The sequence below is a fragment of the Dreissena polymorpha genome, chromosome 3 (genome assembly GCF_020536995.1).
Source record: "Dreissena polymorpha isolate Duluth1 chromosome 3, UMN_Dpol_1.0, whole genome shotgun sequence".
Classification (NCBI taxonomy): domain Eukaryota; kingdom Metazoa; phylum Mollusca; class Bivalvia; order Myida; family Dreissenidae; genus Dreissena; species Dreissena polymorpha.
The window spans coordinates 103,183,015-103,206,969 of NC_068357.1; the positions used below are offsets into that span (position 1 = coordinate 103,183,015).

Sequence of the window (23,955 nt, forward strand, 5' to 3'; positions counted from 1 at the left end):
TTCTGCGTGTCAGACAAGATACGGGAATTAAAGAGAGTTGGAGATCTCCGGCATCATGTCAAGACGAAGCACCCAGCTGAAATGAAGATTGCTCCAAGAGGCCTATTTTCTGCTAAAACCTGCTTCTTCTTCTCCATCAATCCCCTTGAATATGTAAAGCTTCATGATGTTGACAACGAAACTTCAGCCGAGGCCCAGTATGCAAGATATCTAATGGCAAAGTGGTCCACTAGAAGAACTCCAGGCATTGAGGAGAGGACTTCCAAGTGGGAGGAAGCGCTAAGCAAACCCCCTCAACGTCCTATACAAAGAAAAGCCACGGACTCTCCTTTTAGCCATTGTAATCACTCTGGAGTCCATCAAGGCATTTGCCGAATATGTTTCTGGGGTATTTCAAGTTCGTCTCTCCAGAAATATCTTCACGGATCGCCGCGCTTTGGATAATCACTTGTTAAGGATGCCATAGAACCAACTGGCCGGCGGTCAACATTTCGAAACACTACACCCGTAACAAAAGAATTTGCCTTGTCTTGGCATAAGATCATCTTACATCCACACCATCAAAAGAAAGGATAACATAATTGTTAAGGCCTAATTGTTAAGGCTGATGAAGAAGATGCAAGATCCCTTCGTTCACCCTCTCCAATTTCTCTTCACCCTGATGAAATCACCAGCACGACATTATCTTCCTCATCTTCATCCACTATCAACAAGCCACCTACTCCTCGACCGTCAACACCCGTGCAAGAATCTTCCATTATTGTTAATGCTATGAAAGCTCGACCAGCTACTCCTGCAACACCATTATTTGACGAACTTCTTGCACCTGTTCTCGCATCCCCGCTTCAAACTGACACCTCTACTCTTCAAGATACTCAACACCAAACTACAGGGATTTTTCTGCCTATTTTGGGAAAAGGAGTCTGACCAAATTGGGAATTTTTTATAGACAAAATTGTCCATTTTGTAAAGTTTTGCTTCGATGAAACGGCTCATTTTGGGAAAACATTGTGAATTTATCATGCTTAAATAAGTAAGTGGTTTAACAAATAAATTTGTTTTTATTTGTTATTTTGTCTTCTTTATATAAACACATGCAATATTGGGCATGATCAACGTTTATTCAGGTACTGCAATTTTGTTTTTCCTTACAGTTACACTCTGAAATAAGAACTATACAGTCAAAAACTTAAAGCAGATATTTTTTACCAAAACAAACACTGGTTAGTCACACAAGTTACAGCATAATTTTTCTCTGCTTTCTGTTTTTGAAAGCATCACACAGCTCCTTCAATGTTTTGTCATTCAGATCTAGACCTTCAATGCAGGTAAGTATCAGATGAGTAAGTTTGGTTTGTGTGAATGTGCTGCGTACACATAAGCTGGACATTAATAATCTAATAATAACAAGCGAATTCGTTGAATTGATATCCCCCGCAAATATGCTTCTGGACACTAAAGTGTTATATTTGACATTCAAAAAAGCATTTTTTCAAGATACAAAGGGCCATAACTCCGTTATTAACAGATGGTGTACAATGACATTTGGCGTGCATCATCCTCTAATCCATATATAAAAACTCATATACGAAGTTTCAATGAAATCCGCCAAAGTACTTCCAAGATATGGCTCCGGACCGACGGAAGGAAAGACGGACGGACAACGCCAAAACAATATCCCTCCGCCTATGGCGGGGGTAATAAGTCATAAGACACTTCTTAAAAAAAAAAAAACATTTTGACAGTGTTGAAAAACCCCTGAACTACGCTCCACCTTCACCTCTTCAAGATGATCTCCGCACACCTGCTCTTCATTCCAATAATCTTCAAGATCTTACACCAGCCACACCCAACTACGATCCAACTCCACTAGCCCAGGATGATTTATACACCATTGCCACTCCCACTCCAGCTGACAACCTCTACACAACTTCTCCTTCTGCAAAACTTCTTAGATTTAAATCAAGATCCCTGCTCGTTAATGGCAACATGCCTCTATTTCCATCTACAAAACGTGACTGGGCAACTGTTGAGGAAGAGTCTGTCATTCTTCTTCCCAATCAAGATAACGGTTGAAGTGTTTAATTATTATATTAACTGATAGAGTAATCATTTATATGTGTTTTGTCTAATGATTATAAACAGAACTTGAACTCCAAAACTTGCTGTCAATGTCCAAACTTCAAGGAAGCTAGTCCAACCGTCATCTTGCAATAATTCTATTAGTTATATTCATTTCTAAGTGACTTAACATTGTATAATTATAATAATACGACTATAAATTACTTTAAGACACTATTTTATAGTCATTAAATGTTTATATATATTGTTATTTGTGTAAAATTCGCCATTCCTAAAAAGTACTTTTCAGTTGTTGAAATATTTCGGATATATTGTACCGTAATATTTTTTTCTGTCATAACTGCATTTTTGTTTAGGTCAGAGAGAAGTATATTTGTTTATTGTTAGATGTAGAATATTTTGCTCATCTATATTTGCTCCTAAAATGTTCTTTGTTAGTTAAAATATAATATTATTATTGAATGTTTTGCCGCTAGAGAACTTTGTTTAGGATTTAGGATTCCTAAATGCATTTGATTGGTTGTCACAATCCTAAGTCGTTATGATTGGCTTAGCCAAATTCCTAAGACATTTTCATTGGTTGGTGCGCAGAATCACGCAGAATCCTAAATCCTAAGTGCTTAGCGATAGGTATAAATAGCGCCGATAAACAACTTTTGGCATCTATCTATCAAGATCAGTTCAGATCACTTTTTGAAAGTTCCTGTAAAATCTATTCATCCCTTCATTTAAAATTAGAGTACTATAACTTCGTATGGCGTCAGTCACCATTCAAAAGATGGTAAGCGTTATTTTGTCCGATTAAATGAGCGCTTCGTTAGGAACTCCAGAGAGCTTTAATTTAGGGTGAGAATTTATCGGCATTATTAAACTTGTAATACTGTTCAATGATGTTTTGTTTATATGAGAACATTAAAAATATCTATTAAAACAAGAGTTTGAAATCGTGAAACTGTGTTCTTCACATTATTGAAAGTGCCATCCTGACACGGGCACTTGGAAGACAATGAAGAAGGTTAACATTGCCCGTACCTAAGGGTGGGGTATACTACAATATAACGTTCCATTATTGTACCGATTTCAATTGATGATCGTATAAAATGAGCCGATATTTTAACAATTTTCATGGTCAATAGTTTTTTATTAACATGTTCACTGTGTGCGTTCTTTTAAATCAATGAAATGTTCTAATTGTAAGTTTTAAAAACTGTGAACACTTCAATTAAAAAAATGTCTATTTTATATTCCGTTCATTTATGTGTGGTTGTATTCGGTTTCTTACCATTCCACTACGAATTTATTTTTGTTATGTATTTATTTTTATTGTTTGTATAATTGAAATTACATGAGAAGGAGTGAAAATTATTTAATGTCAATTTTGTGCATAATATATGCTAACACAATCAGCTTAAAGACCAATGCAAATTGTTAGACAACCAATTGTTTTACGTCTAATTGTTAAATTTGGCGCCATATTTACTTCGTGCAAAGTTTATGAGCCATTTCTTTTTATTCTTGTTATTTTTATTTAATCATAATTATACACATAGCATGCGTAAGATAATTATTTTTGATTTAGTTTTTTTTTCCATAAATAGCTGATTTCCACTCTGTAGCATACATACTTTGTAAAAATTCGATTATTTCCTATCTTCATTTTTTGTGTTTACCCACCACTGTCATTATGTTAGACGGTATGTTCAATTCTTATTTCTGCATAATCACTTCCTTTTCACGTGACCCTTTTGATATTTTTATTATTACATGGTTTTCACCAAAGATTTTACACCTCTCTCCAGCGGTTTATTAATTTATGTAACAGAGTCTTTATTGTCGCGGCGTGTAATTAGAGTTAGAGTGTCCGCGTGTGCACACATTATGGATTGAAATAAATACACGCCACATCTCCGCTTTACTTTGCTGCTTTTATCGTCCCCCAAACTCTAACGTATCGTTTTGGTATGATCTTGAAACTCATATTGATAAAGCCTTGGCCAGGAACCAACATGTAATTATGCTTGGTGATATAAACGTAGACCAACTTAAAAACTGTAACCTTCATAATCAGATTGACCATCTTCAATTTAAGAAACGTTATAACTGAAGGGACCAGAGTCACTTCTTATTCTGCTACTTTAATTGACCCCATAATTGTCTCTGATAATTTAATTGTACTGAACAGTGAGGTAATTTCAATTGACACTTCAATTAGTGATTACCACAACACGGCTGCGCATATAAAAGCCCCAACAGTCCTAAGTAAACAAATGCAAAGACATGTCTGGTTGTACAAGCGAGGTGACTTTAAACGTCTTAACCATTTAATTAATATCGAAAATTGGAATTTTATTACACTTTTGAGTGGGCAGGATGCTACTGTGTTATTTACGGAGAAACTCTTAGAACTGATGAAAGTTTGTATTCCATTTAAATCAGTGACAGTACGTCCTAATGGCAAACCCTGGTATGACTCTATGATACGTACATTTGCGCGTAAACGCGACAGACCGCGATAAAACAACCTTCTGCTAACAACTGGGCAAAATTCAAATACGCTCGTAACTGAGTCAGCAATATGATCAAACATGACAAAGAACAATTTTATTCAAATATAAAAATTACACTAACTTATTTACAATCGACCAATTCAAAACAATACTGAAAGATGTTAAAACACATGATAAACTCGCAATCGCATCCTGATGTAATACCGCTCTTAAATCGCACGATCCTCACGAAAACGTAGCTTTATTTACGTCTGATGAAGAAAAAGCAACGTGCTTAAACAATTATTTTGTTTCCATTTCAACTTTAGACACATCATCGGCAGTTCGTCCTACTCACTTTCCATATGTCAGTTTACAAAATGTGCCTATTTTTGAAACTGAAATAACGGACATTATCAACATTTTAATAACTAACATAGCTGTTGGTGAAGATTTAATAAGTCATCTTGTTCTGAAGCGTACATGCGAGTCTATTGCAAAACCGTTTTGTTTATTGTTAAATAAATCATTACACGAATGTATTTTTCCTTCACTATAGAAAATTGCAATTGTAATGCCCTTATTAAAAAAGGGTGACCCAAACATACCTTCCAACTATCGCCCAATCTCTCTTTAAGCTGTTTAGGAAAATATGAAACGTATAGTATATGCACACTAATATAATCATTTTATAGCAAATAACTTAATATATTGCAAACAATCAGGATTCCTCAGAGGGCATTCAAGTGTTTATCAACTTATTGATATATTTGATCAAATAGCTCGTTCCATCGACGACAAGAAACTTAATTGCATGATATTTTGTGATATATCAAAGGCCTTCGACCGAGTTGAGCATCAAGGTCTTTTATTCAAATTAAAACAATATGGCGTAAGTGGAAATATACTAAAATGGATCGAAAGTAACTTGTCTTGCCGCACACAAAAAGTATTTGTCGGTTCAGCAAAGTCCCAATCTTTAGAAGTAAATGCCGGTGTCCCACAGGGCTCAGTATTGAGACCGTTGTTTTTCTCGATAAATGTAAATGATATTGTTGAAAATCTTCTTAGCATTACACGTCTGTTTGCTGACGATACTTCATTATCATGTACTACATCCACATCTGACTATCTCGAGGGTATTTAGAACCATGACCTCTTCCTGATTAACATGTGGGCCAAGCGATGGCTTGTCGACTTTAATCCCCAGAAAACTGAAGCAATTTTATTTACAACACAACCCTTACCTCAATTAATGTTTGGTAATGTACCCATAGTATTTATTGATAATCACAAATATCTTAGCTTGACTTCAAGCAGTGATGGCAAATGGAACAAACACATAAATGGTATTCTGTCATCCGCGTCGAAATCCACGGAGTTATGCGTAAAGTTAAGTACAAACTCTCCAGAAAATGTCGCAATCAAATATACTTTGCACACATGCGACAATTATTAGAATACGCGTGTATTGTATGGGATGGTTGCACTTTGTACGACAAGGAATTATTAGAGAAAATCCAAAATGAAGTCGCGCGTATTGTCTCAGGCCTAACTAGAACCGTCTCGCTTAGAAATATTTAATCCGAAGTTAAATGGCCAAGTCTTGACAAACGAAGAAGTTATTGCAAACTCATTTATTTCTACAAAATGCTACACAATTCCTACAAAATGCATAATGGCCAATGTCCAAATTACCTTACTAACCTTCTTCCACAAACAGTTCTTGAACAGTCATCACGAAATCTTAGAAACGCGGAAGACTATATTATTTTATCAAGAAGAACTTTACTTTATTCACGCTCATTTATAACACCTGCTATTAATCTTTGGAATTCCTTACACATTGATTATTCACGCTCATGTTTAACACCTGCTATTTATCTTTGGAATTCCTTACACATTGATATCCGAAACATTGACACCATTTCAAAGTTGAAATCTTCGCTTAAACAAGTATTCAATTTATGCGACGAGAATCCCCTGTACTTTTATACAGGAGATAGAAACTCATCAATTTTACATGCCCGTTTAAGAAATAATTGCAGCAACTTAAACTCAGGCCAATTTAATAATCATTTAGCAAACACTCTTTTATGTACATGCGTAAACGAGGTTGAAAATGTTGAGCATTACTTTTTTCGATGTCCTACTTACCGTTTGCAGCGATTAGCTCTTTTTACTGCGCTACGATTATTTAATCCCCTAATTGTGAACTGCTCCTTTTTAGTAAGCCCTCATTAAATAATGAAAACAACACATTTATTTTTAACAAAGTTCACAGATATATTAATGCTACACAACGATTTTGAACTAGTTATTAATATTCTTATGCTGGACAGGACTTATTACTTTCGTTATTTTTATCATGATATAAACTATTTACCATTATTTTATTTTTTTAATTATTATTATTATTATTCTCATTATAATAATATAAACTATAATAATCATATCACTAATAAAAGCATTACATATGTATATTTTATGCGTTTTGTGTTCTCTACTGTGAATGCTGTAAATGACATAATTTAATTTGTATATTTCTCTCACCATTATAATAACTTAAACTTTCTCAAGGGAAAGACCCCCGATAATGTTGTAGAACTTTAGATCTAACCCTTTTCCCATTATGTATGTTTGGACCAAATGTATAAATTTGTATAAATGTCATGCTTATGGAAAATAAGTTTAAAGTAATGACATGGTATAGACTGACGATGTACTATGTACAAGTCGTAATAAAATTTCTGTTCTGTTCTGTTCTACGAATGTCGGCGTTTGACTGTTCAGTTTCCATTGTGTTGGTATCATTATTTAATATGAGTATTTTCCATAGTAATCCCATGTTGTGATACAGATTATGAGATCCGTTAATGAAAGTGGCCCACTGTCGGCTGCACGTGCAATCGCTGATTGCATGAGACGCGTGCACGTGGAGGCGCTCCAGGTCGGATGTTGGTTGAGAAAATACATGTAGTTATATTGACATCCTCAAGTTTAAAAAGTTTGTTCTTATCGCACTGATACCGACTTTTTCAAGTCTTATAAGTTTATTAAGGTAACTTCATTAACTCAATATTTCAGAACGACATGCAAAAGTTTTTGAACCCACGGGAAGAGTCTGAGTTTTAGTGTGTACCTGTATCCTTCGTGTCGAGCACTTACCCAGACATATGTGAAAACTACTTGTCTGTTAGCGGCACATCAGGATTCTACCAGAAGACCGGTACCACCTTGGTACTGATTGCGAGCGTAAATAGGGGATTGATTTACTGTGTTTCAGAAAAGGCAACTAGGCATTAAGAAGTTGACATGACGTCATCGCTGTATTCTAGAAAGTGACACATTGCTTTTCCTGTCTCCACGGTGTTTTGTGATGTTAATTCGTAAAAACAATATTTTGATGCTTACCTGTTTTACAAATTGATCAATCAATTAACTAATGGATGTATTGCTTCTCTGGTAAAAACAATTAATAAACTATATTATTCATTTATATTGTTGGCACATATGCTTGTAATTATTGTATCCGCTTTAAGAAAGCGTGCGTGTACCGGTTAATTATTTTGTGTATCAAAAGAACTGATAGAGTACGTAAACATGAAACCTTAACAAAACCTTTGAGCTGTATAGAAAGTATAAAAACAATAATAAGTATTTACTTTTAAGTTGCACATATCAATCTTAAAGCACATAAGAATGCAAGAAGATATTTTTTGCAACTGCGTTTAATGGGAAAAAAATTGTAATACATCAAACTAGAGCACCGCATAGCGGGTGCAAACGCTCGGCTGTGGTGCAGTTTTGAATAATATGAAGTTTCTAAGTTGTAGGTGGAAGCACTTTGATTTTAGAGCCTATGTTCAGGTTTAGCACAACGCGGACGACGGGCAGCAGATTCCGGACGGCGGACGCCGGACGGTGGACAACGAGCTGGCTATGACAATACCTCGGGTTTCCTCCGATAACAGCCGAGCTAATAAAATTTAACCGCACTTGTTTGGCACGAGCAGTTAAGTTCGTTGGTACTGTTAAAACAATGGTGACGATGCCATTATAAAGTTGAAAACAATCGATTTAATTGTGCTGTTCGAAATTGATAGCTTCGAAGGTACTCAATCGCTACATGGGTGATAGGCCATCATTCACACAGAACAATAGAAACATGCCACGCTTGGGCTGGTTCTAATTTCGCTTGAAACGAAAACAATACAAGCTTGTCGGAAAAAATGGAAGTTAATCAATATTTTGCTCACAACTTTTCTAACCACAGTAATAGAGTGTTACTTATATCCAAATTGTTTATGATTTCCGTTTTGTTTTAGTAAAGAGTTGTTTACCTGCAAGATGTCGGATATGTCATGGCCTCATTTCTAAGAGGTAAATACCATAATATACAATAAGGTGCAGCTTGAATGTTTCGTTTTTTTCCGTACTTTAAATTGTATTTGTATTGGTTGGATCTGTTTAAAAATGCGTAAGTTTGCAAATTTGTGAATAGCCCCTTAATTGTTTCAATATATTAAAACTTAAAATATGTGTGTTGACATTTGGCATTATATAACAGGAAACTTTTAATATGTTGTGACCAAAAGCAAAAATATTTTTGAATGACTCATGTATAATCTTGAACTTTAAAGTTGTGATTTTTTTTTAATTAAACAAGTATTATAAATGTGCGACGATTTTGTTATTTTTTATGTAATGGTAGTCAATTTTAACAAACATTTCAAATGTAAGATGGCCATTTTTTATTCCAAAACCATTAAAGATTGCAGTTGCGGTTGAGTGTGTGTAATATTGACCCTCAATCAATTACCTCTTCTGATCCTGAATGCTTCATCCATCGATGTTTGATGTAAAACGTCTTTTGATTGGCAAAGAGAAGCAGCGAATGGAAGCAAACGATACAGGAGGTCGTAGATCTGCAAATTGCTGACGCTAATAATTTTTGAAAAATAACTGTTGGAAGCAATTAGAAAGGCGATATGGATAATTGTCATTAATTTGAACCGGAAAGTTTCTTTCAAGTCCAAGGTCCATAACTTGTCAAAAAATCAATGGACCGGAACGAATGTCATACTTTATCTGTTAGTCATGTAGGTAGACTCACACACCAAATATCAGGTCAATATATCTTAATACCTGTTCACATTTGGTAAATTGACACAATAAAAAAATGTTTCAGAATCGCAAATTTTCGTTTTGGTTGTGAGGAAGCAGTAATACTGAACATTTAACATGATCTAAGATAGCCATTATATGCATATGTTGACGATTTATAAACCGTAAAATTATAAAGCGTTGCAACGTGAAACAACTATATTCCATTCTACCGGGTGCATACTAATCAGCTTAATGTCTGAAAGAGTTGCGAAAAAAGGAAAACGGTTATTAGAGAGCAAATGTTGAGCCCAAGTCCCATAACTTCGCCAAATGTCAATGGGCCGGAACGAATTTCTCACTGTATCTGTTGTTCATTTTTTATGCTAGCATGTACAAGCTAGCTTCAAAGCGTTCGAATTTAGAGATGTGACTTTCAAGCGCGATCGAGAACGTTCTAATCCCGATTTTCTAGCGCTCGAGAGCGTTCGGATCCCGAGAACCTGTCTTTCAAGCGTGTGATTGAGAACGGTCGTATGCCGTCGCTGCTGAACACAGTATCCGTGGTTATTAATGCATTATTTGGGACTCGGATGGCAAAATGTTTTCAACTGCATTCTATCATAAGTATAACATGATATACAAAAAACTGTAATTAATAAATCTTTGATAAAGATGTACAGTTGTTTAGAGGTAGCTTTTAACTCAAAAATCACTCTCTTACACTGCGGTTCATTACATTCATTTATGTTGAGGCACGAACGACAACTCTGCTAGGAGAATGCTCAAAAATATGTTGATTTGTAGTGGGTAGTAGCCTTTTATGTTCGCTATTTTTACTAATAAAATACATTTTAAAGAATCTCACCCACAATGCAATTTTGTTTACAAAATGGAGGAAAATGTCAATAATTCAGAGACCGAAAATGTACCTGGAGAGAAAATACAGCGGATTTCGTATGTTCGACGACTGGACAGAACGCCAGAAAAAGACTTTAATTTGAGGAATGAGGACGAAAAAAAAATTGTTTGCGAAAGACGAAAATTGACGGGAAAAGTTAAAGAAAAGATCGATCGGTTGGAGAGAGAATTAGAAGATAGGTAAAGGTGACATGTACATTACACTTTCAAATCAGTTATAATATGCGATTTTACTCATTATATTTCAATATCAAATCACCGTTTTGATGCAAATAAAGTTGTCATCATTCACTAGACCAATCTTGTCATTGGGGAATAGTTGCAATAATTTGTGGTGTTTATCACGGTTAGCTTTTTTCGTGTGTTTACTACAACAACAATCACTAGCAACAACACTAAATATAATACTCACGTTGACATCGACTTGAAACCTCGTCAGGATGGCACGAAACATCATCTTCGTCTGCGAGGGAACTCTAAGGCTTCACTCATCTGCTCGTCGGCTACACGCGTCGGCTCGTAGGTTACACATCACGGAATGGCACTTATACCTTCTGGGCATACCTTTCCAGAAAAACACGTTTTACAACATAGGCACATGCTTACATATACAGTCAAAGCCTTACATTTTTTCCTGGCAATACTCACCTAGGGAAACGCATCTACTCACATCAACCGCCCGTGGACGAAGAGAGCGTAAAAACTGGTGCTCTAAGTAAGCTATCTTCTGATTGGCCGCTGTTTCCCAATCATGAGGCATGTGCTTGTTTTGTGAGCTGGGCACCCGCACTACACTCCCTCCCACTTTTCTCCTTTTGGGATGACGCCACACAGCAAAGGAATCGTACCGCCGCTACCGAGGAAGTACTAGTGCTCCTTGCGTAAGCACCTTCAGGGCTTTTTTTCAGTTTTTTGGGAAGATAGCCCATGGCTCTGGAATGGGAAATTTTTATCGGCATTTTCAAGAAATTGGGAAAATAAATTGGGATTTAAAACTACATGAATGAGTTCAGCATCTTTAATCACAAACACCACCATGATCAACAGCTTTCCACATAATAAGCTCACACAAAGTCTTCAGTCACATCACTCAGGCACCATTTTATTAGGAGGCCCTTCATCTTCTTCTGAAGAACTACTGCTTTCAACATGTTGTATATCAGTCAACACTTAGCTTTTGAAAATCAACGATGACGATGCAAAAGAGTCACTTGTTATTTAATTGCTATCATTAACGGTTGAAGGAGCAGAGCTCCAGTTAAGGGTCGTATTTTCGTAATTACGAATTATTTTCAAGTCGGTTACGTATTTATTTTATAATCTTGTCGTACCATTAAGAATTACAAAATCAAGTTACAAATATTATTTTTACATCGGTTTGTATCGATTTTTATTGAGTTCTTTTCGCATATTAAAGATCTTTTCGTGCTTATATAAGATTGTTAACGTTTTTTTTTAACAAAGCGCATTTTTTTCAATAAAAGCGGCATGTACAGTCTATCTGTCAAAAAACATTGGCGGCGCCCAGAGAGCGTCCTAAAAAACTGCAAAGCGTGCAAAAACATGCTTTTAACATATTGTACGCAAAGTGAGCTGAAGTTGAATGTTAAGAAAGACATTATAGAAAAGATATTATACGATGTTGTATCACGCTGGGTATGCGGATACTTTGATAACAGATGGCACTTCGATACCAGATAACAACAAAAGCCACGCGCTAGAGGTAAGTTCATTAGGTTTTTTTAAAGTTATATCATAAAGATTAGTTTTTTAGGCAATGCGCATGGTCGAGTTTATAAATGGGGTACCCTTTTCTATTGCAAGAAAAAAATCACAGAAGAATGGTAGATTTTCCCCAAAAAAATAGAAAATTCGGTCGGAAAACAGCATAAACTGGATGAACAGTAAACATTTAAAAAAAATAAAACTACTTAGAAATATTGAAAGAAATTGTTTGATATTCGAGCATGTAGAGTAATCGCTGTGCTTCAAATACTGAAATTTTGATAATATTCAATGAAATATAAACGAAGATAGAGCGTGTTTTAATAGGTGGTATTCATGAAGTTGCAGATACTTTGATTCCCAATATAGGGCACTTCGGATAACAGAGACTTTCAACAAATTGGGCACTCTGATAACCGAGTTTTATTTTCTACTTGTAATGCATTTATGTATATTATGGCTATTCTTACCAAACATTTTGAAGAACGAATCAATTTGCATTGTCAAGCCCGACACATCGGGAATCTATGCATAACGTAAGTACATACACGTGTAAAATATAACCAATGGCGTTGTTCGTTTTTAAAATTTGTATTGCTATTAATTAATATAATTAATAAATATAAGTGCAAATTTTGAATAAGATTCAAATGCTTATTTCTGAAGTAATATATTTCAAGTGACGACCGAAAATCATTGTCTAAATAATAAACTCGTTTTTAAGTGGTAAATTGAGATTAAGAGAATTGGAAATACAACAGATCATGTGGATCAACAGGAATTGAACTTATAGCAGGACTCTAGATAAGGGGAACAAGGGTCTTAATACACCTCATAAAATCCTTTGTCATTGTTGCTCATTAGAATCGCATCATGAAGACGATACAAATGTGTAGCCACAAAATTTAAAAGAGATTGGAAAACTCCCTTTATATTGAGCTCTACTTATAGGAAGCACTTCCCTTAACACTTCCCTTTCCCTTTTATTACCGGTATCATATTCCAAAGGGATAAGAACATGTTTTGGTAATTCATTTTTAATTTACGTCAGTTCATACATTTTTATTTATTGCCTGCTTACTAAAGCAATATTCCACAGCGAATTCTGCATTTCTGATTCAGTAAATAGAGTGTGTTAAATCTGGTAAAAAGTGTAGAGTTATCTGGAATCGAAGTGCCATTGTCTTTGAGATGATCGGTAAAAGAAGTGTCCATGCAAATTTGGCATCCGACTCTTAAAACATTTGAATTTCCTAAAACATGTTATTTAACTAAAATTTAACAATAACTAAAATTTAACATGTTGTAACATTAATGGACATATTGATCTTTTATTTTGATTAGTTGTCACGTTCTTGATTTATTTCCAAGTATTTTTATTTTGTTGAAATACATACTGATCAGCGAATTCATGATGATTATCGATGAAATTTTATCTCTTTTTTTATATCCACTGTTTTTTCACGACTTTCTTGCTCCGCAATACGAAGTACTATACCATTAATCGACCAAACAATGTAACGTGTCTGAAAACCAAATGAACAGAACATAAAAGCAAAAAAGCTGAAGAACTCAACTCTCGTGCGTGGCTTTTGTTGTTATCTGGTATCGAAGTGCCATCTGTTATCAAAGTATCCTCATACCCGGCGTGTGTATGTTCAGTTGCCAACACAGTCGGAAAAGCTAAAAAAACGCAACAGGACGGGTCCAAACTTAAACAAAAAAAAACACTGAACGAGTGGAAGGGACAATTCCCGTGGCTTATCGTTGAAAAGATTGAAGGGGAGACCCGTTTTAATTGTGAAATATGTAAAAATTCATCGAAGGCATGCAATCTAAGCACAGTTTGGGCATATGAAGGTATTTGAAAAATAAAATTGTATAATACTGAATAGACACTGTTGAACTCATGCAAATAAAGTTGCTAGTATGTTTATTTTGATTTTTTGCATGAAAATAACCATTATTATTAATTTTTAGGTCATTTAGAAAAGTTAAGAATTATTTTCCAAAACTTAGTAGTAACGTTAAGAATAAAATTTCAGAGTTAAGAATTCTTTTTGAAAATCTGGTAGTAATGTTAAGAATTTCACAAAACCTTATCTGGAGCTCTGAAGGAGTTTCAACGGGAAGACTAGTACTTCTTGACCATGTTTGTTTATTTAATGACACTTGCTTAACAAAATCAACAGTTTTCATTTTGATGCGGGGGATTTGCTTTGGACTCTTTTCACGTAATATTTCGAATTGCGCGACATATTTGTTTTCCATGCAGCTGAATCACAAACCGTTTGAATTTCATCACAAATATAATAAGCGCCTGAACAACACGGAGAATATCGTGCACACAAATAATGGCGACATTATCCAAACCGAGGTGAAGTCTAAAACCCATACGAGACTGGACCGAACTACACTTTGTTAAAAACCGAAACAGCCGATGTCATTAGCGTTGTAAAAAAAAAAGCCCTGACCTTGACCTAACTCCTCAAAGTTGGGTTTGCATGCCGGCCGGCTTTCGTCCGACCTTTCTGTCTGCGTAACGCCTGCAAAAGACCACAAATAAAGTAAATTCATCTCTATTAAATGTCTTAGAACCAAAACCCACAATAACCCACAAGGTTATGCCTTAGTGCAAAAAGGCTTGCATACAGAATGCAAAGTTATTTATTATGCATGCTTACAAGCCATGATAAACGAAAACAGTTTCAGTGAATTGCTAATTATTTGTGTTTTGCCCCTTTGACCACTTACGACATCTGGCACTGTTGGCAGTACCAACAGAACTGCATCGTGCACTTCCTTGGCATGCTGTGGGCCTCCCCTCTAGAGGCTCAAAACCTCATTATGTTTGGCCATGGACTTAGTATTTTCAAGACAATTCCGCTGGAAATGTCCCAATCCACCACACTTAAAGCACGATATGCCCCGCCTCACCATGCAAGGATACTCACCCCAATTGGACCCATATCTACCTCGCTTCATCCCTCAGGACGGAAATTTGAATTTTGGTATCCACTATGGTACCGATTGTTTAGCCTGTTTCCGGCTCCTATTTCATGAGCATTGGGACTATGACCTCGTCCATAGGCGTACTGTTTACGGTGTCCATGTGGACCGCCGCCACCCGCACCAACAGGATACCTATCCTGGCGTTGGTCGTTGTACCACCGGTTCCGGACCTTCCCTGGGTGGGGCCCTCCACATGGTATTCAGTTTCCGGTGTCCATGTGGACCGCCGCCACCCGCACCAACGGGATACCTATCCTGGCGTTGGTCGTTGTACCACCGGTTCCGGACCTTCCCTGGGTGTGGCCCTCCACAGGGTATTCAGCATAGCCTTCTTCATTTCGGAAAGGATGACCCGGTTGTAGGACACAGGGATCAACGCCCGAACTTTCAAAAGAGTTTGACAATTGCTCCACAGCATCCAGCAGCTTCTCGACCACCTGGGTCAATTTGTCAACTGTCGACCCACTGACCTCATCTGCAGTGGGTGCCTTTTTCACCTCGTGAACCCACCTCAATTCTCCTAGCTCACTCTCGTGGGGATACCTCGGAGCCGCGGCGCAAGCCAACTGAACATGGCTATATATCTTCATCATGTTCATCGCATCTCCCATCGATGTGGGTAACTGCAGGCTTACATGCTTGCCAGCCTCCTTGTTAAGCAAACCGTGACAAAACTTCGTCACTGCCTGTTCGGTGGCGTATGCAGATCACGAAACACTGCAGTTGCCAGCCTCAGCGCCCAATCTGACCAATCATCTAGGGACTCGCCTCCTTCCTGATGAGCAGCATGCAAAGGGCCCTGTGCGGTGGAGGGTAGCTCCCTGGCGCCATAACGTTCCTGCAGCGGCTGCATTAGCTCGGCGTAAGGTACCGCCCCTCTCCCTATGGTAAGCAACGCATAGAAGTCAACCGCCTTTCCTGTCAAACACCAACCTATGCAATCGGCGCATTCTGCGTCAGACCAATCTTGCCCCCTTGCCTCGCGCTCAAACTTGCTCTGAAATACAAACCAATTGCTCTGCTCATCATATAGCACACACCCTAGAAAACAAAGCCAACAAACTGCCAAAAAACACACTTATTAAAATAACGTCACACGTCTGCTTGATTTTACTGCTTGTATTGTCAACTAATACTTATTTTTGCTACGCAACAATGCTGCCCCTTAAGGCGGCCTTTAGTTGGGTAAAGAGATACATGCAATTGACAAAGGAATAGGATCTTAACATTTGGCAAAGTTGATATTGCTATGATCTTGCAGTTACTGCAGAAATACACTGATCCGAAGATTTCAAGCGTCCCGCAGACTTTCATTTTTAGCGAGGCTGTTTTCGGAGAAAACCCGTGGTCATTGGCTCTAAAATCAAAGTGCTTCCACCTACAACTTTGAAACTTCATATGTAGATGCACCTTGATGAGTTCTACACGCCACACTCATTTTTGAGTCATTAGGTCAAAGGTCAAGGTCACTGTGACCTCTAAAAAAAAATTAAAAATTTTGACAAGCTTTCACAGCCGAGCGTGGCACCCGTTATGCGGTGCTCTTGTTACATCGCCTTCACATCTCACTGTTAGATGTCCTTTAGAAAGAAGAAGGCTTGGCTTCAGAGAAACATTAACAGATGAATGGCATAAGATATGACTCAGTGCAAATGATTCTTTACATTTCTTTAGGGTTGCTTTATTTGTAAGGAAAGAGGAAGTCAAGAGCGTTATCAGTTGCATCCCAGTCTTTAACAGGCTCATCAGATGAGTCACCATCATCTAGGTCTAATCACCAATATCAGACTATAAAGATGAGGACATTAAACGGTTTTATAAAGAGCCTCAGAGCATCCTAGCAAAGGTCTTGGAGAAAGACATCCTGATTGTCAAATGCCACTGAAATGACAAAGTGGGACTAAGTATCTATCTGGACTTGTCAGGAACAGGAGGTAGATTTGGCAAAGGAAATACTAATAACGGAGGGCTGAGACTTCTTGAGTTAGCCAAATGCCACCATGTCACAATTGCCAACACGCTGCACCCATACAAATTGTCTAGGACAGCAACCTGGCTACTCCCAACGAGATAAATTTCATATTTGGGCTGCAAGGATTTCCTAGCACAGACATTGATAGTGACCACAACTTAGTGCTCACCACCATCAAGCTTAAGTTCAAGTGCAACACCTAGAACCCTTGCATTAGATTTGACTAAGATAAACTTAATGATCTAGAGATAGCATAGTTATTTCAAGCACATATAGCATGCAAATGTAGAAAGTTTGCAGTGACACCTTAACATACAAAAACAAGGAAGAACAAGCCATGTGTGACAACCAAGATGATGCACTTCTGTGCACAAAAAGAGCAGGAGGGTCAGTCCATGAGAAGAACACCAACCATAACTCTACGAAAGAGTACCAGAAAGCGAACACAGAGGTGAGGAACAAGAGGCCAAGGACAAGCGGATTGAGACGCAATCAAACACAATGGACAAAATGATGACCACAGGCCTACAGCATCTCTCAAGGCCCTCTCAAGACTAGTCAGCCCAAGGCCAGTGTTATAGCAGATGCTGACAGGAACCTCCTTGCAGAGAATGCAGCAGTCCTGTACTAAACAGGTGGACTGAATACTGCAGATACCTCTATAACTAACCACTTCAACCAGACCCCAGTCTCCTTCAAAAAGGTCAGAATGATCACTGACCTGAAGTGGATGATAATGTCATCAGGTTGTAAAATGGAAAAGTGTATCAGGTGAAAGACAAACCAGAATGGGCAGGACAAAACAAGTTTGGCCATTTGCGATTATAAACCTTCTTCTACTAGTCATTGGTAATTTAGCCCTTCATGTCTCTAAATATGCAATTAACCTTGTATTAATTAGACTTAAAAAAATATTATTGGTATTTCACACTTTTGTAAAGATTATCAGTGACAGAAATGTTTCTTATCCATTTGCAACATAATTTTTCATTTTTTTTTAATTTGATTGAATCTATATATTAAAAAATGATCATGAACAATCATCATGGAATAACAAACAAAAGTGTGGGATGAGCATTTTCACAATTTGAGGATTTTCTGACCACAAAATACCCAATTGTTGGGAGGTACTTTTTCTCCAAAAAGTTAGAAAAATACATGTGATTAAAATTTGTTTTAACCCCTTGTAAATGGTCTAAATCACTGACTGAGCCAGTAAATCAGAGAGTGTCAGATCATAAAAACAATTTACAAAACACCTGAAAATGTAACGGTGAGCGCCAGTATGTTATTTAAAAAGTAAGCAACTATTGTATACTTATAAGTTTTTTCTCAAATGTATTGAATAAAGAAGAAATAATAAAAAGGGATGTTTGCTGTTCAAAGTGTGTATTATTTAACTTTTTTCTTTCAAAAGAATGTTTATTATTATGATATTAAGAAACAAACTTAATGATAAGAATACAACAATCATTTCTTGTTATCAATTGTAAAGCCACTATCATGGCAGGTGGGTCCAAGGAATACATTTTGCTGTTCATTAACTTTTGAGTAGATACAAATTATGTAGTTTTCTTTCAATGTTACTTGAATATTGTAACAGAAGATATTTACCAGTATTTTCATGAATTTCAGTGTTTTGGGAAATAATTTGTGTACGGTTTGTCGTAAAATATATGATAGGTATTTTACTTGATATTACTGTGAATGTTGGCCTTATTAGTTGTACATTTTTAAATAATTGCTAAACTGCAACATAAGGAAAGGTTTATATTGTTATCCCCACGTTTTTCGGAGAAAAAGTGGGGATATTGTATTGATGTGCGTCTGTCCGTCCGTCCGTCCGTCCTGGCCACCTGCTCCTCCTACATTATTAGCACTTGAACCTTGAAACTTACATACATGGTAGCTATGAGCATATGTGCGACGGTGACAGTGACGGAATTTTGATCTGACCCCTGGGTCAAAAGTTATGGGGGTTGGGGCTGGGCCGGGTCAGAGATTTTCACTTATTTTTATGCCCCCCGGTATGGTGCATTGGCCATAACTTTTGTAATATTGATGATAGCAACTTGATATTTGGCATGCATGTGTATCTCATGGAGCTGCACATTTTGAGTGGTTAAAGGTTAAGGTCAAGGTCATCCTTCAAGGTCAAAGGTCAAAAAAACAAATCCAAGGAGGGTAATAATCTTTTAAGGGAGGTAAGTAAATAACCTGCCAAATGATATACAAAATTTAAATAAATCAAAGTGGCGCATAGAGTTACACAGTAGTGATGTAGAGATGTATTAAGTATTCAATTGTTTGTGTTAACTCATCTGTGAAATGGTTAAGCTCAATCTAATGTTTATACAAGGGATGATAAAATATTGGCGCAAAGGGACACCTGTATATGAGAGAAGAGATAGAATGCAGTCAAGCATAAAAAGCATGAGAAACTCATGGAATATAGCTCAAGAATCTATAAAAGGGCTGAAACTTTCAATTTGTGCAATTACAATTTTAGACTCATTACTGAAAATCTGTCAAAGTGTGTGTGAAAAATGTGACAAACAATTTAAAGCAAGATGGACTTTGAACAGGCACATCAAAGACAGACATGAAATTCAACATATTCATTGTTGTGTACAAGATTGCGATAGAAAATTTCTGAGACGCTACTATTTAGTCAACCATTAAACCTCAAAACATAACTTTTCCAAAACAGAAGCAAGAAGATTGGCTATAAGAGAGCATGTTCAGTCATCTCATAAGTCATTCCAATTAGGATGACATGTACATAATTGACTATAGTGAAGTTGATTCATTATTAGATTTGTTAGGAGAGCAGAATAAGGAGGAGAAATTAGGGTATAGATTTTCACTCATTTTTTAGGTTATTGTACATTAACTTCTTCATTTGTACATTGAATTACTTCAAATTTATACTGAACATCTCTTATGACAATACAGTCAATCTCAACTATGCATGGCCCCATTACCAACCCTGGGGCGCAAATGTGTCAAACATGCGGCGTGGGGATACGCGTTGGTCTCTTCCGCGACATTTCTAGTATTTATATGTATTAGTGTTATTACACCAAAACATAAATCAAATATTAATCTTTTATAAAATATTAAATATTAATTGATTATATTATTATGTGTATTGAAGGGGCCTTTTCACGTTTTGGTTAATTGAGAAAATTAACAAAAATTGTTTCAGATACGCAAATTTTCGTTGTAGTTATGATATATGTGAGGAAACAGTAATATTGAACATAAACTATCTCTAAACTATCCATTTTATGCATCTTTTGACGATTTAAAACCTGAAAATTATAAAGTGTTGCAACGCAAAACAATTTGATTATTTGGAAAGTTCTGTTGTTGTCGTTATATGTTGCAATACTGCGAGAATTGCTTATACAAAGTATCAACTACACCATTCACTGTAACAGCACTGATGACCGAGTGGTCTAAGCAGTAGACTTTTACTCCAGGGCTCCAGGGGTCAGTGGTTCGAGCCCAGTTGAGGGTTACTTTTTTTTCTTTCTTTAATTTTATTCTTGTTTTTTAGATCCAATGTTTACACTTATCAAAATAAAGCATTCAATGACAAACTTCAATTCATGTACATGCCAAAATCTGTGAGAATTCCCCTTTAAAAGGAAACAAATATAAGTGTATCAATGGAAATTTGTTCAGTTCAGGTAAATTTTAATCTTTTCTTGATTAAGTTAAAGTACTTATAGTATTTCATTTTACTTCACCATTAAAAATTGAAATTATAATAATAAAAAAAGTTTTACAGCACTGAAAAAAACAACAGTGAAAGAATCTTCAAAACATACCAGCTTAAGATATAATAAAGTTTAACCATATTTTATCTTGTCAATTACTAGATACATGTACATACATTTTCTGACTATCCTTCACCAAATCATCCAATATGATTTTTACCTATTTTTCAAAAGCAAAGTCTGACCACTATTTATAATAAATGCTTTTAATACTTTCATTAACACAAACATTTGCCATTTTATAGAAGTACATGTTTAAATGAATTGTGGACATGACATAACTACATAACATGCTGTGCATGCATTAAAATATAAAACTCAACAAGTCAATTTATATTTATATTGAATCCAATTCAATACAAATACCCCTACTAGTTACCTTGTACTTTTTCGATGCGTACATACGTGTACTTGTGTTAATGTGGATGTCCAAGGGACTTCAACATTTTGTATATGAGTAAGATTGCAATTTTCAGGCTGTGTTACGCCCTAAACATCCATTAACAAAAACTATCATTTATCAAATATTTTGAAGTAAAACATGTTATATAAGTAAACCATTACTAAACTAGTTAATTGCACAACCTATAATACTAACTTTACTTTACCAGTACTTTGAGCAATTTATTTATTTGATAGCAATTTTAAAACTTGTATATATTTTAAATAATGTGCCAGGAAACTTTTGAGCGTTAAGCAAACTTTGCACTTATTTTATTCCTAGTCTCACATGATTAACTTTGTCCCCCTCTTTCCACACAGTGAAGAACATTCAGTTTAAAAGGAATAAGTTCCCAGCATGATAATAAAGCTTCAAACAACAATGTTTGCAGGGAGAAGCTTGTGGCTACTGAGAGGCAGTTACGTGTCCAAGCCGAGCAGAAGCTTCAATCTGTGTATGAAGACATGTACCTGAGCCCCACGGTGAATCGCGAGTTACGAGACCGACTGCCTCGCGCCAACAAGTCAGACCCCTTCAAACCCCAGGACACAGATGTCTCGGAATCTGAACTGAGCTCCATTGAGGAACAGATTGTTGAGGAAGAGGAAACCAGCAAGTCTGAGAGGTACCTGTAAGGCCTATATTAACACAAGTAATTTACTCCCAATTTTTATCACAGTGCATTTCAAAATTTCAATTGTGAAAGTGTAAACAAAAAAACAAATTGATGCAAACTTCCAATACTCCACTCATTGCAGTGATTTTATTTTTACCTAAATGAATGCCCAGGTTATGATAATTCATATTTGGACTAAATGTGCAGGTACAAGCAAACCCACTTGGAACACTACATGCTGTCAAAATCATGAAAGAAGTATTATTATACCCATATATCTATACTTAAGGTGGTAATAAATAGTGTGAAATTGTCATGTACAAGTAACAATGTCAAATTTTGAGTTCACGTGATATTACCAAAATTTCCAAATTAAGGTAGTGCACCTCTAATGGGCACATATCCAAAAATAATCTAATTAATTATTTTCTTAATCAGCATCATTTCACTGAACTACATGCAAATTTGTAGGTAGGCTTTCCATGCTTTTTAAAAAAATATACCGATTTTTTCAAAACCACCCCCACGCTCGGCTTTTGTCCAGTTTATTTTCACCCCTGGGGTATATAAAAGTTCCATAATTCATTCAAATTTCCAAATATGGGCATGCAGTTGGTGTGTACAGATGCTGTAAAGGTGTTTAAAGTTTAAACAAGATGAAATAAGTATTCTTTTACAGGCATTTATTTTTTACAAATTTTTATCTATGGAAGAGCACCATGAAATGTAAGTGATTTCAGCCAAGTAAAAATTGGGTCGGTTAAAAACAAAGTGTCATAAAATTCAAAATAGTATCATTTAAGTCATATTTTAAACTTAGTTTTTATAGAAACACTATATACAGCAAAAATACCAAGAACTAGACAGATTTACCATTTACTTTTTGAAATAAAAATAAAAATGCAACATGCATGGTTCGTATTTTCAACAGTAAATCACCCAATTTCGCCATAACGTTGTTTTAATTTTAATAATTGAAAAATGTGCATAAAAATTGCAACAGATTTAACAATAAATATAGCTTATATGCCATATTAAATCAAATTACGTAAGAAAATAAATAAAATGCGTCGCAAAAAAGTATACGTCGTCGACAGGATTCGAACCTGCGCGGGAATATCCCAAAAGATTTCTAGTCTATCGCCTTAACCACTAGGCTACGGCACCTAATAGTAGGCTCTTCAACCTTCGAAGAAATCGCGGGAAATCATTAGAGGTGCACTACCTTAAGCTAACAATACTTCCAACATCAAAGGGGGTAAGGCTCATTTAAACTTTTAGTTTTTTTATCAGAGCTCTGCATGAACAAGGTCGTCAATATCCTACAGTCTTAAGATAAATTTTGTAAAGGGGCCTTTTCACAGATTTTGGCATGTTTTGAAGTTTGTCCTTAAATGCTTTATATTGATAAATGTAAACATTAGATATATAAAAAGTTCCAGTAAAAAATCAAGAATAAAAGGTAACCCTCAGCAGGGCTCGAACCACTGACCCCTGGAGTCCTGGAGTAAAAAGTCTACTGCTTAGACCACTCGGCCATCCTTCCGTATGCAATGCCAGGTGTATTTTATACTTAATATAAGCAATCAACATAGTTTCACAAAATATAACGACAACAACAGAACTCTCCAAATTATTAATTTGTTGCGCGTTGCAACGCTTTATAATTTTCGGGTTTTTAAATCGTCAAAAGATGCATATAATGGCTATTTTAGAGCATGGTAAATGTTAAGTATTACTGTTTCCTCACAAATATCATAACTACAACGAAAATTTGCGAATCTGAAACAACTTTTTTCAATTTTGTT

At 36.1% G+C, this 23,955-nt stretch overlaps 1 protein-coding gene across 1 annotated transcript in view; it reads left to right on the forward strand.

The window, feature by feature from the left end:
- Window positions 1–10,568: 10,568 nt before the first annotated feature.
- Window positions 10,569–23,955, forward strand: part of LOC127872900 (uncharacterized) — a 114,635-nt gene continuing 101,248 nt past the window's right edge. The window contains exons 1-2 of the mRNA XM_052416399.1: window positions 10,569–10,775; window positions 21,923–22,156. Coding sequence (XP_052272359.1) covers window positions 21,996–22,156 — 161 coding nt within the window. The 5' untranslated portion in view covers window positions 10,569–10,775; window positions 21,923–21,995. The remainder of the gene's footprint in view (window positions 10,776–21,922; window positions 22,157–23,955) is intronic.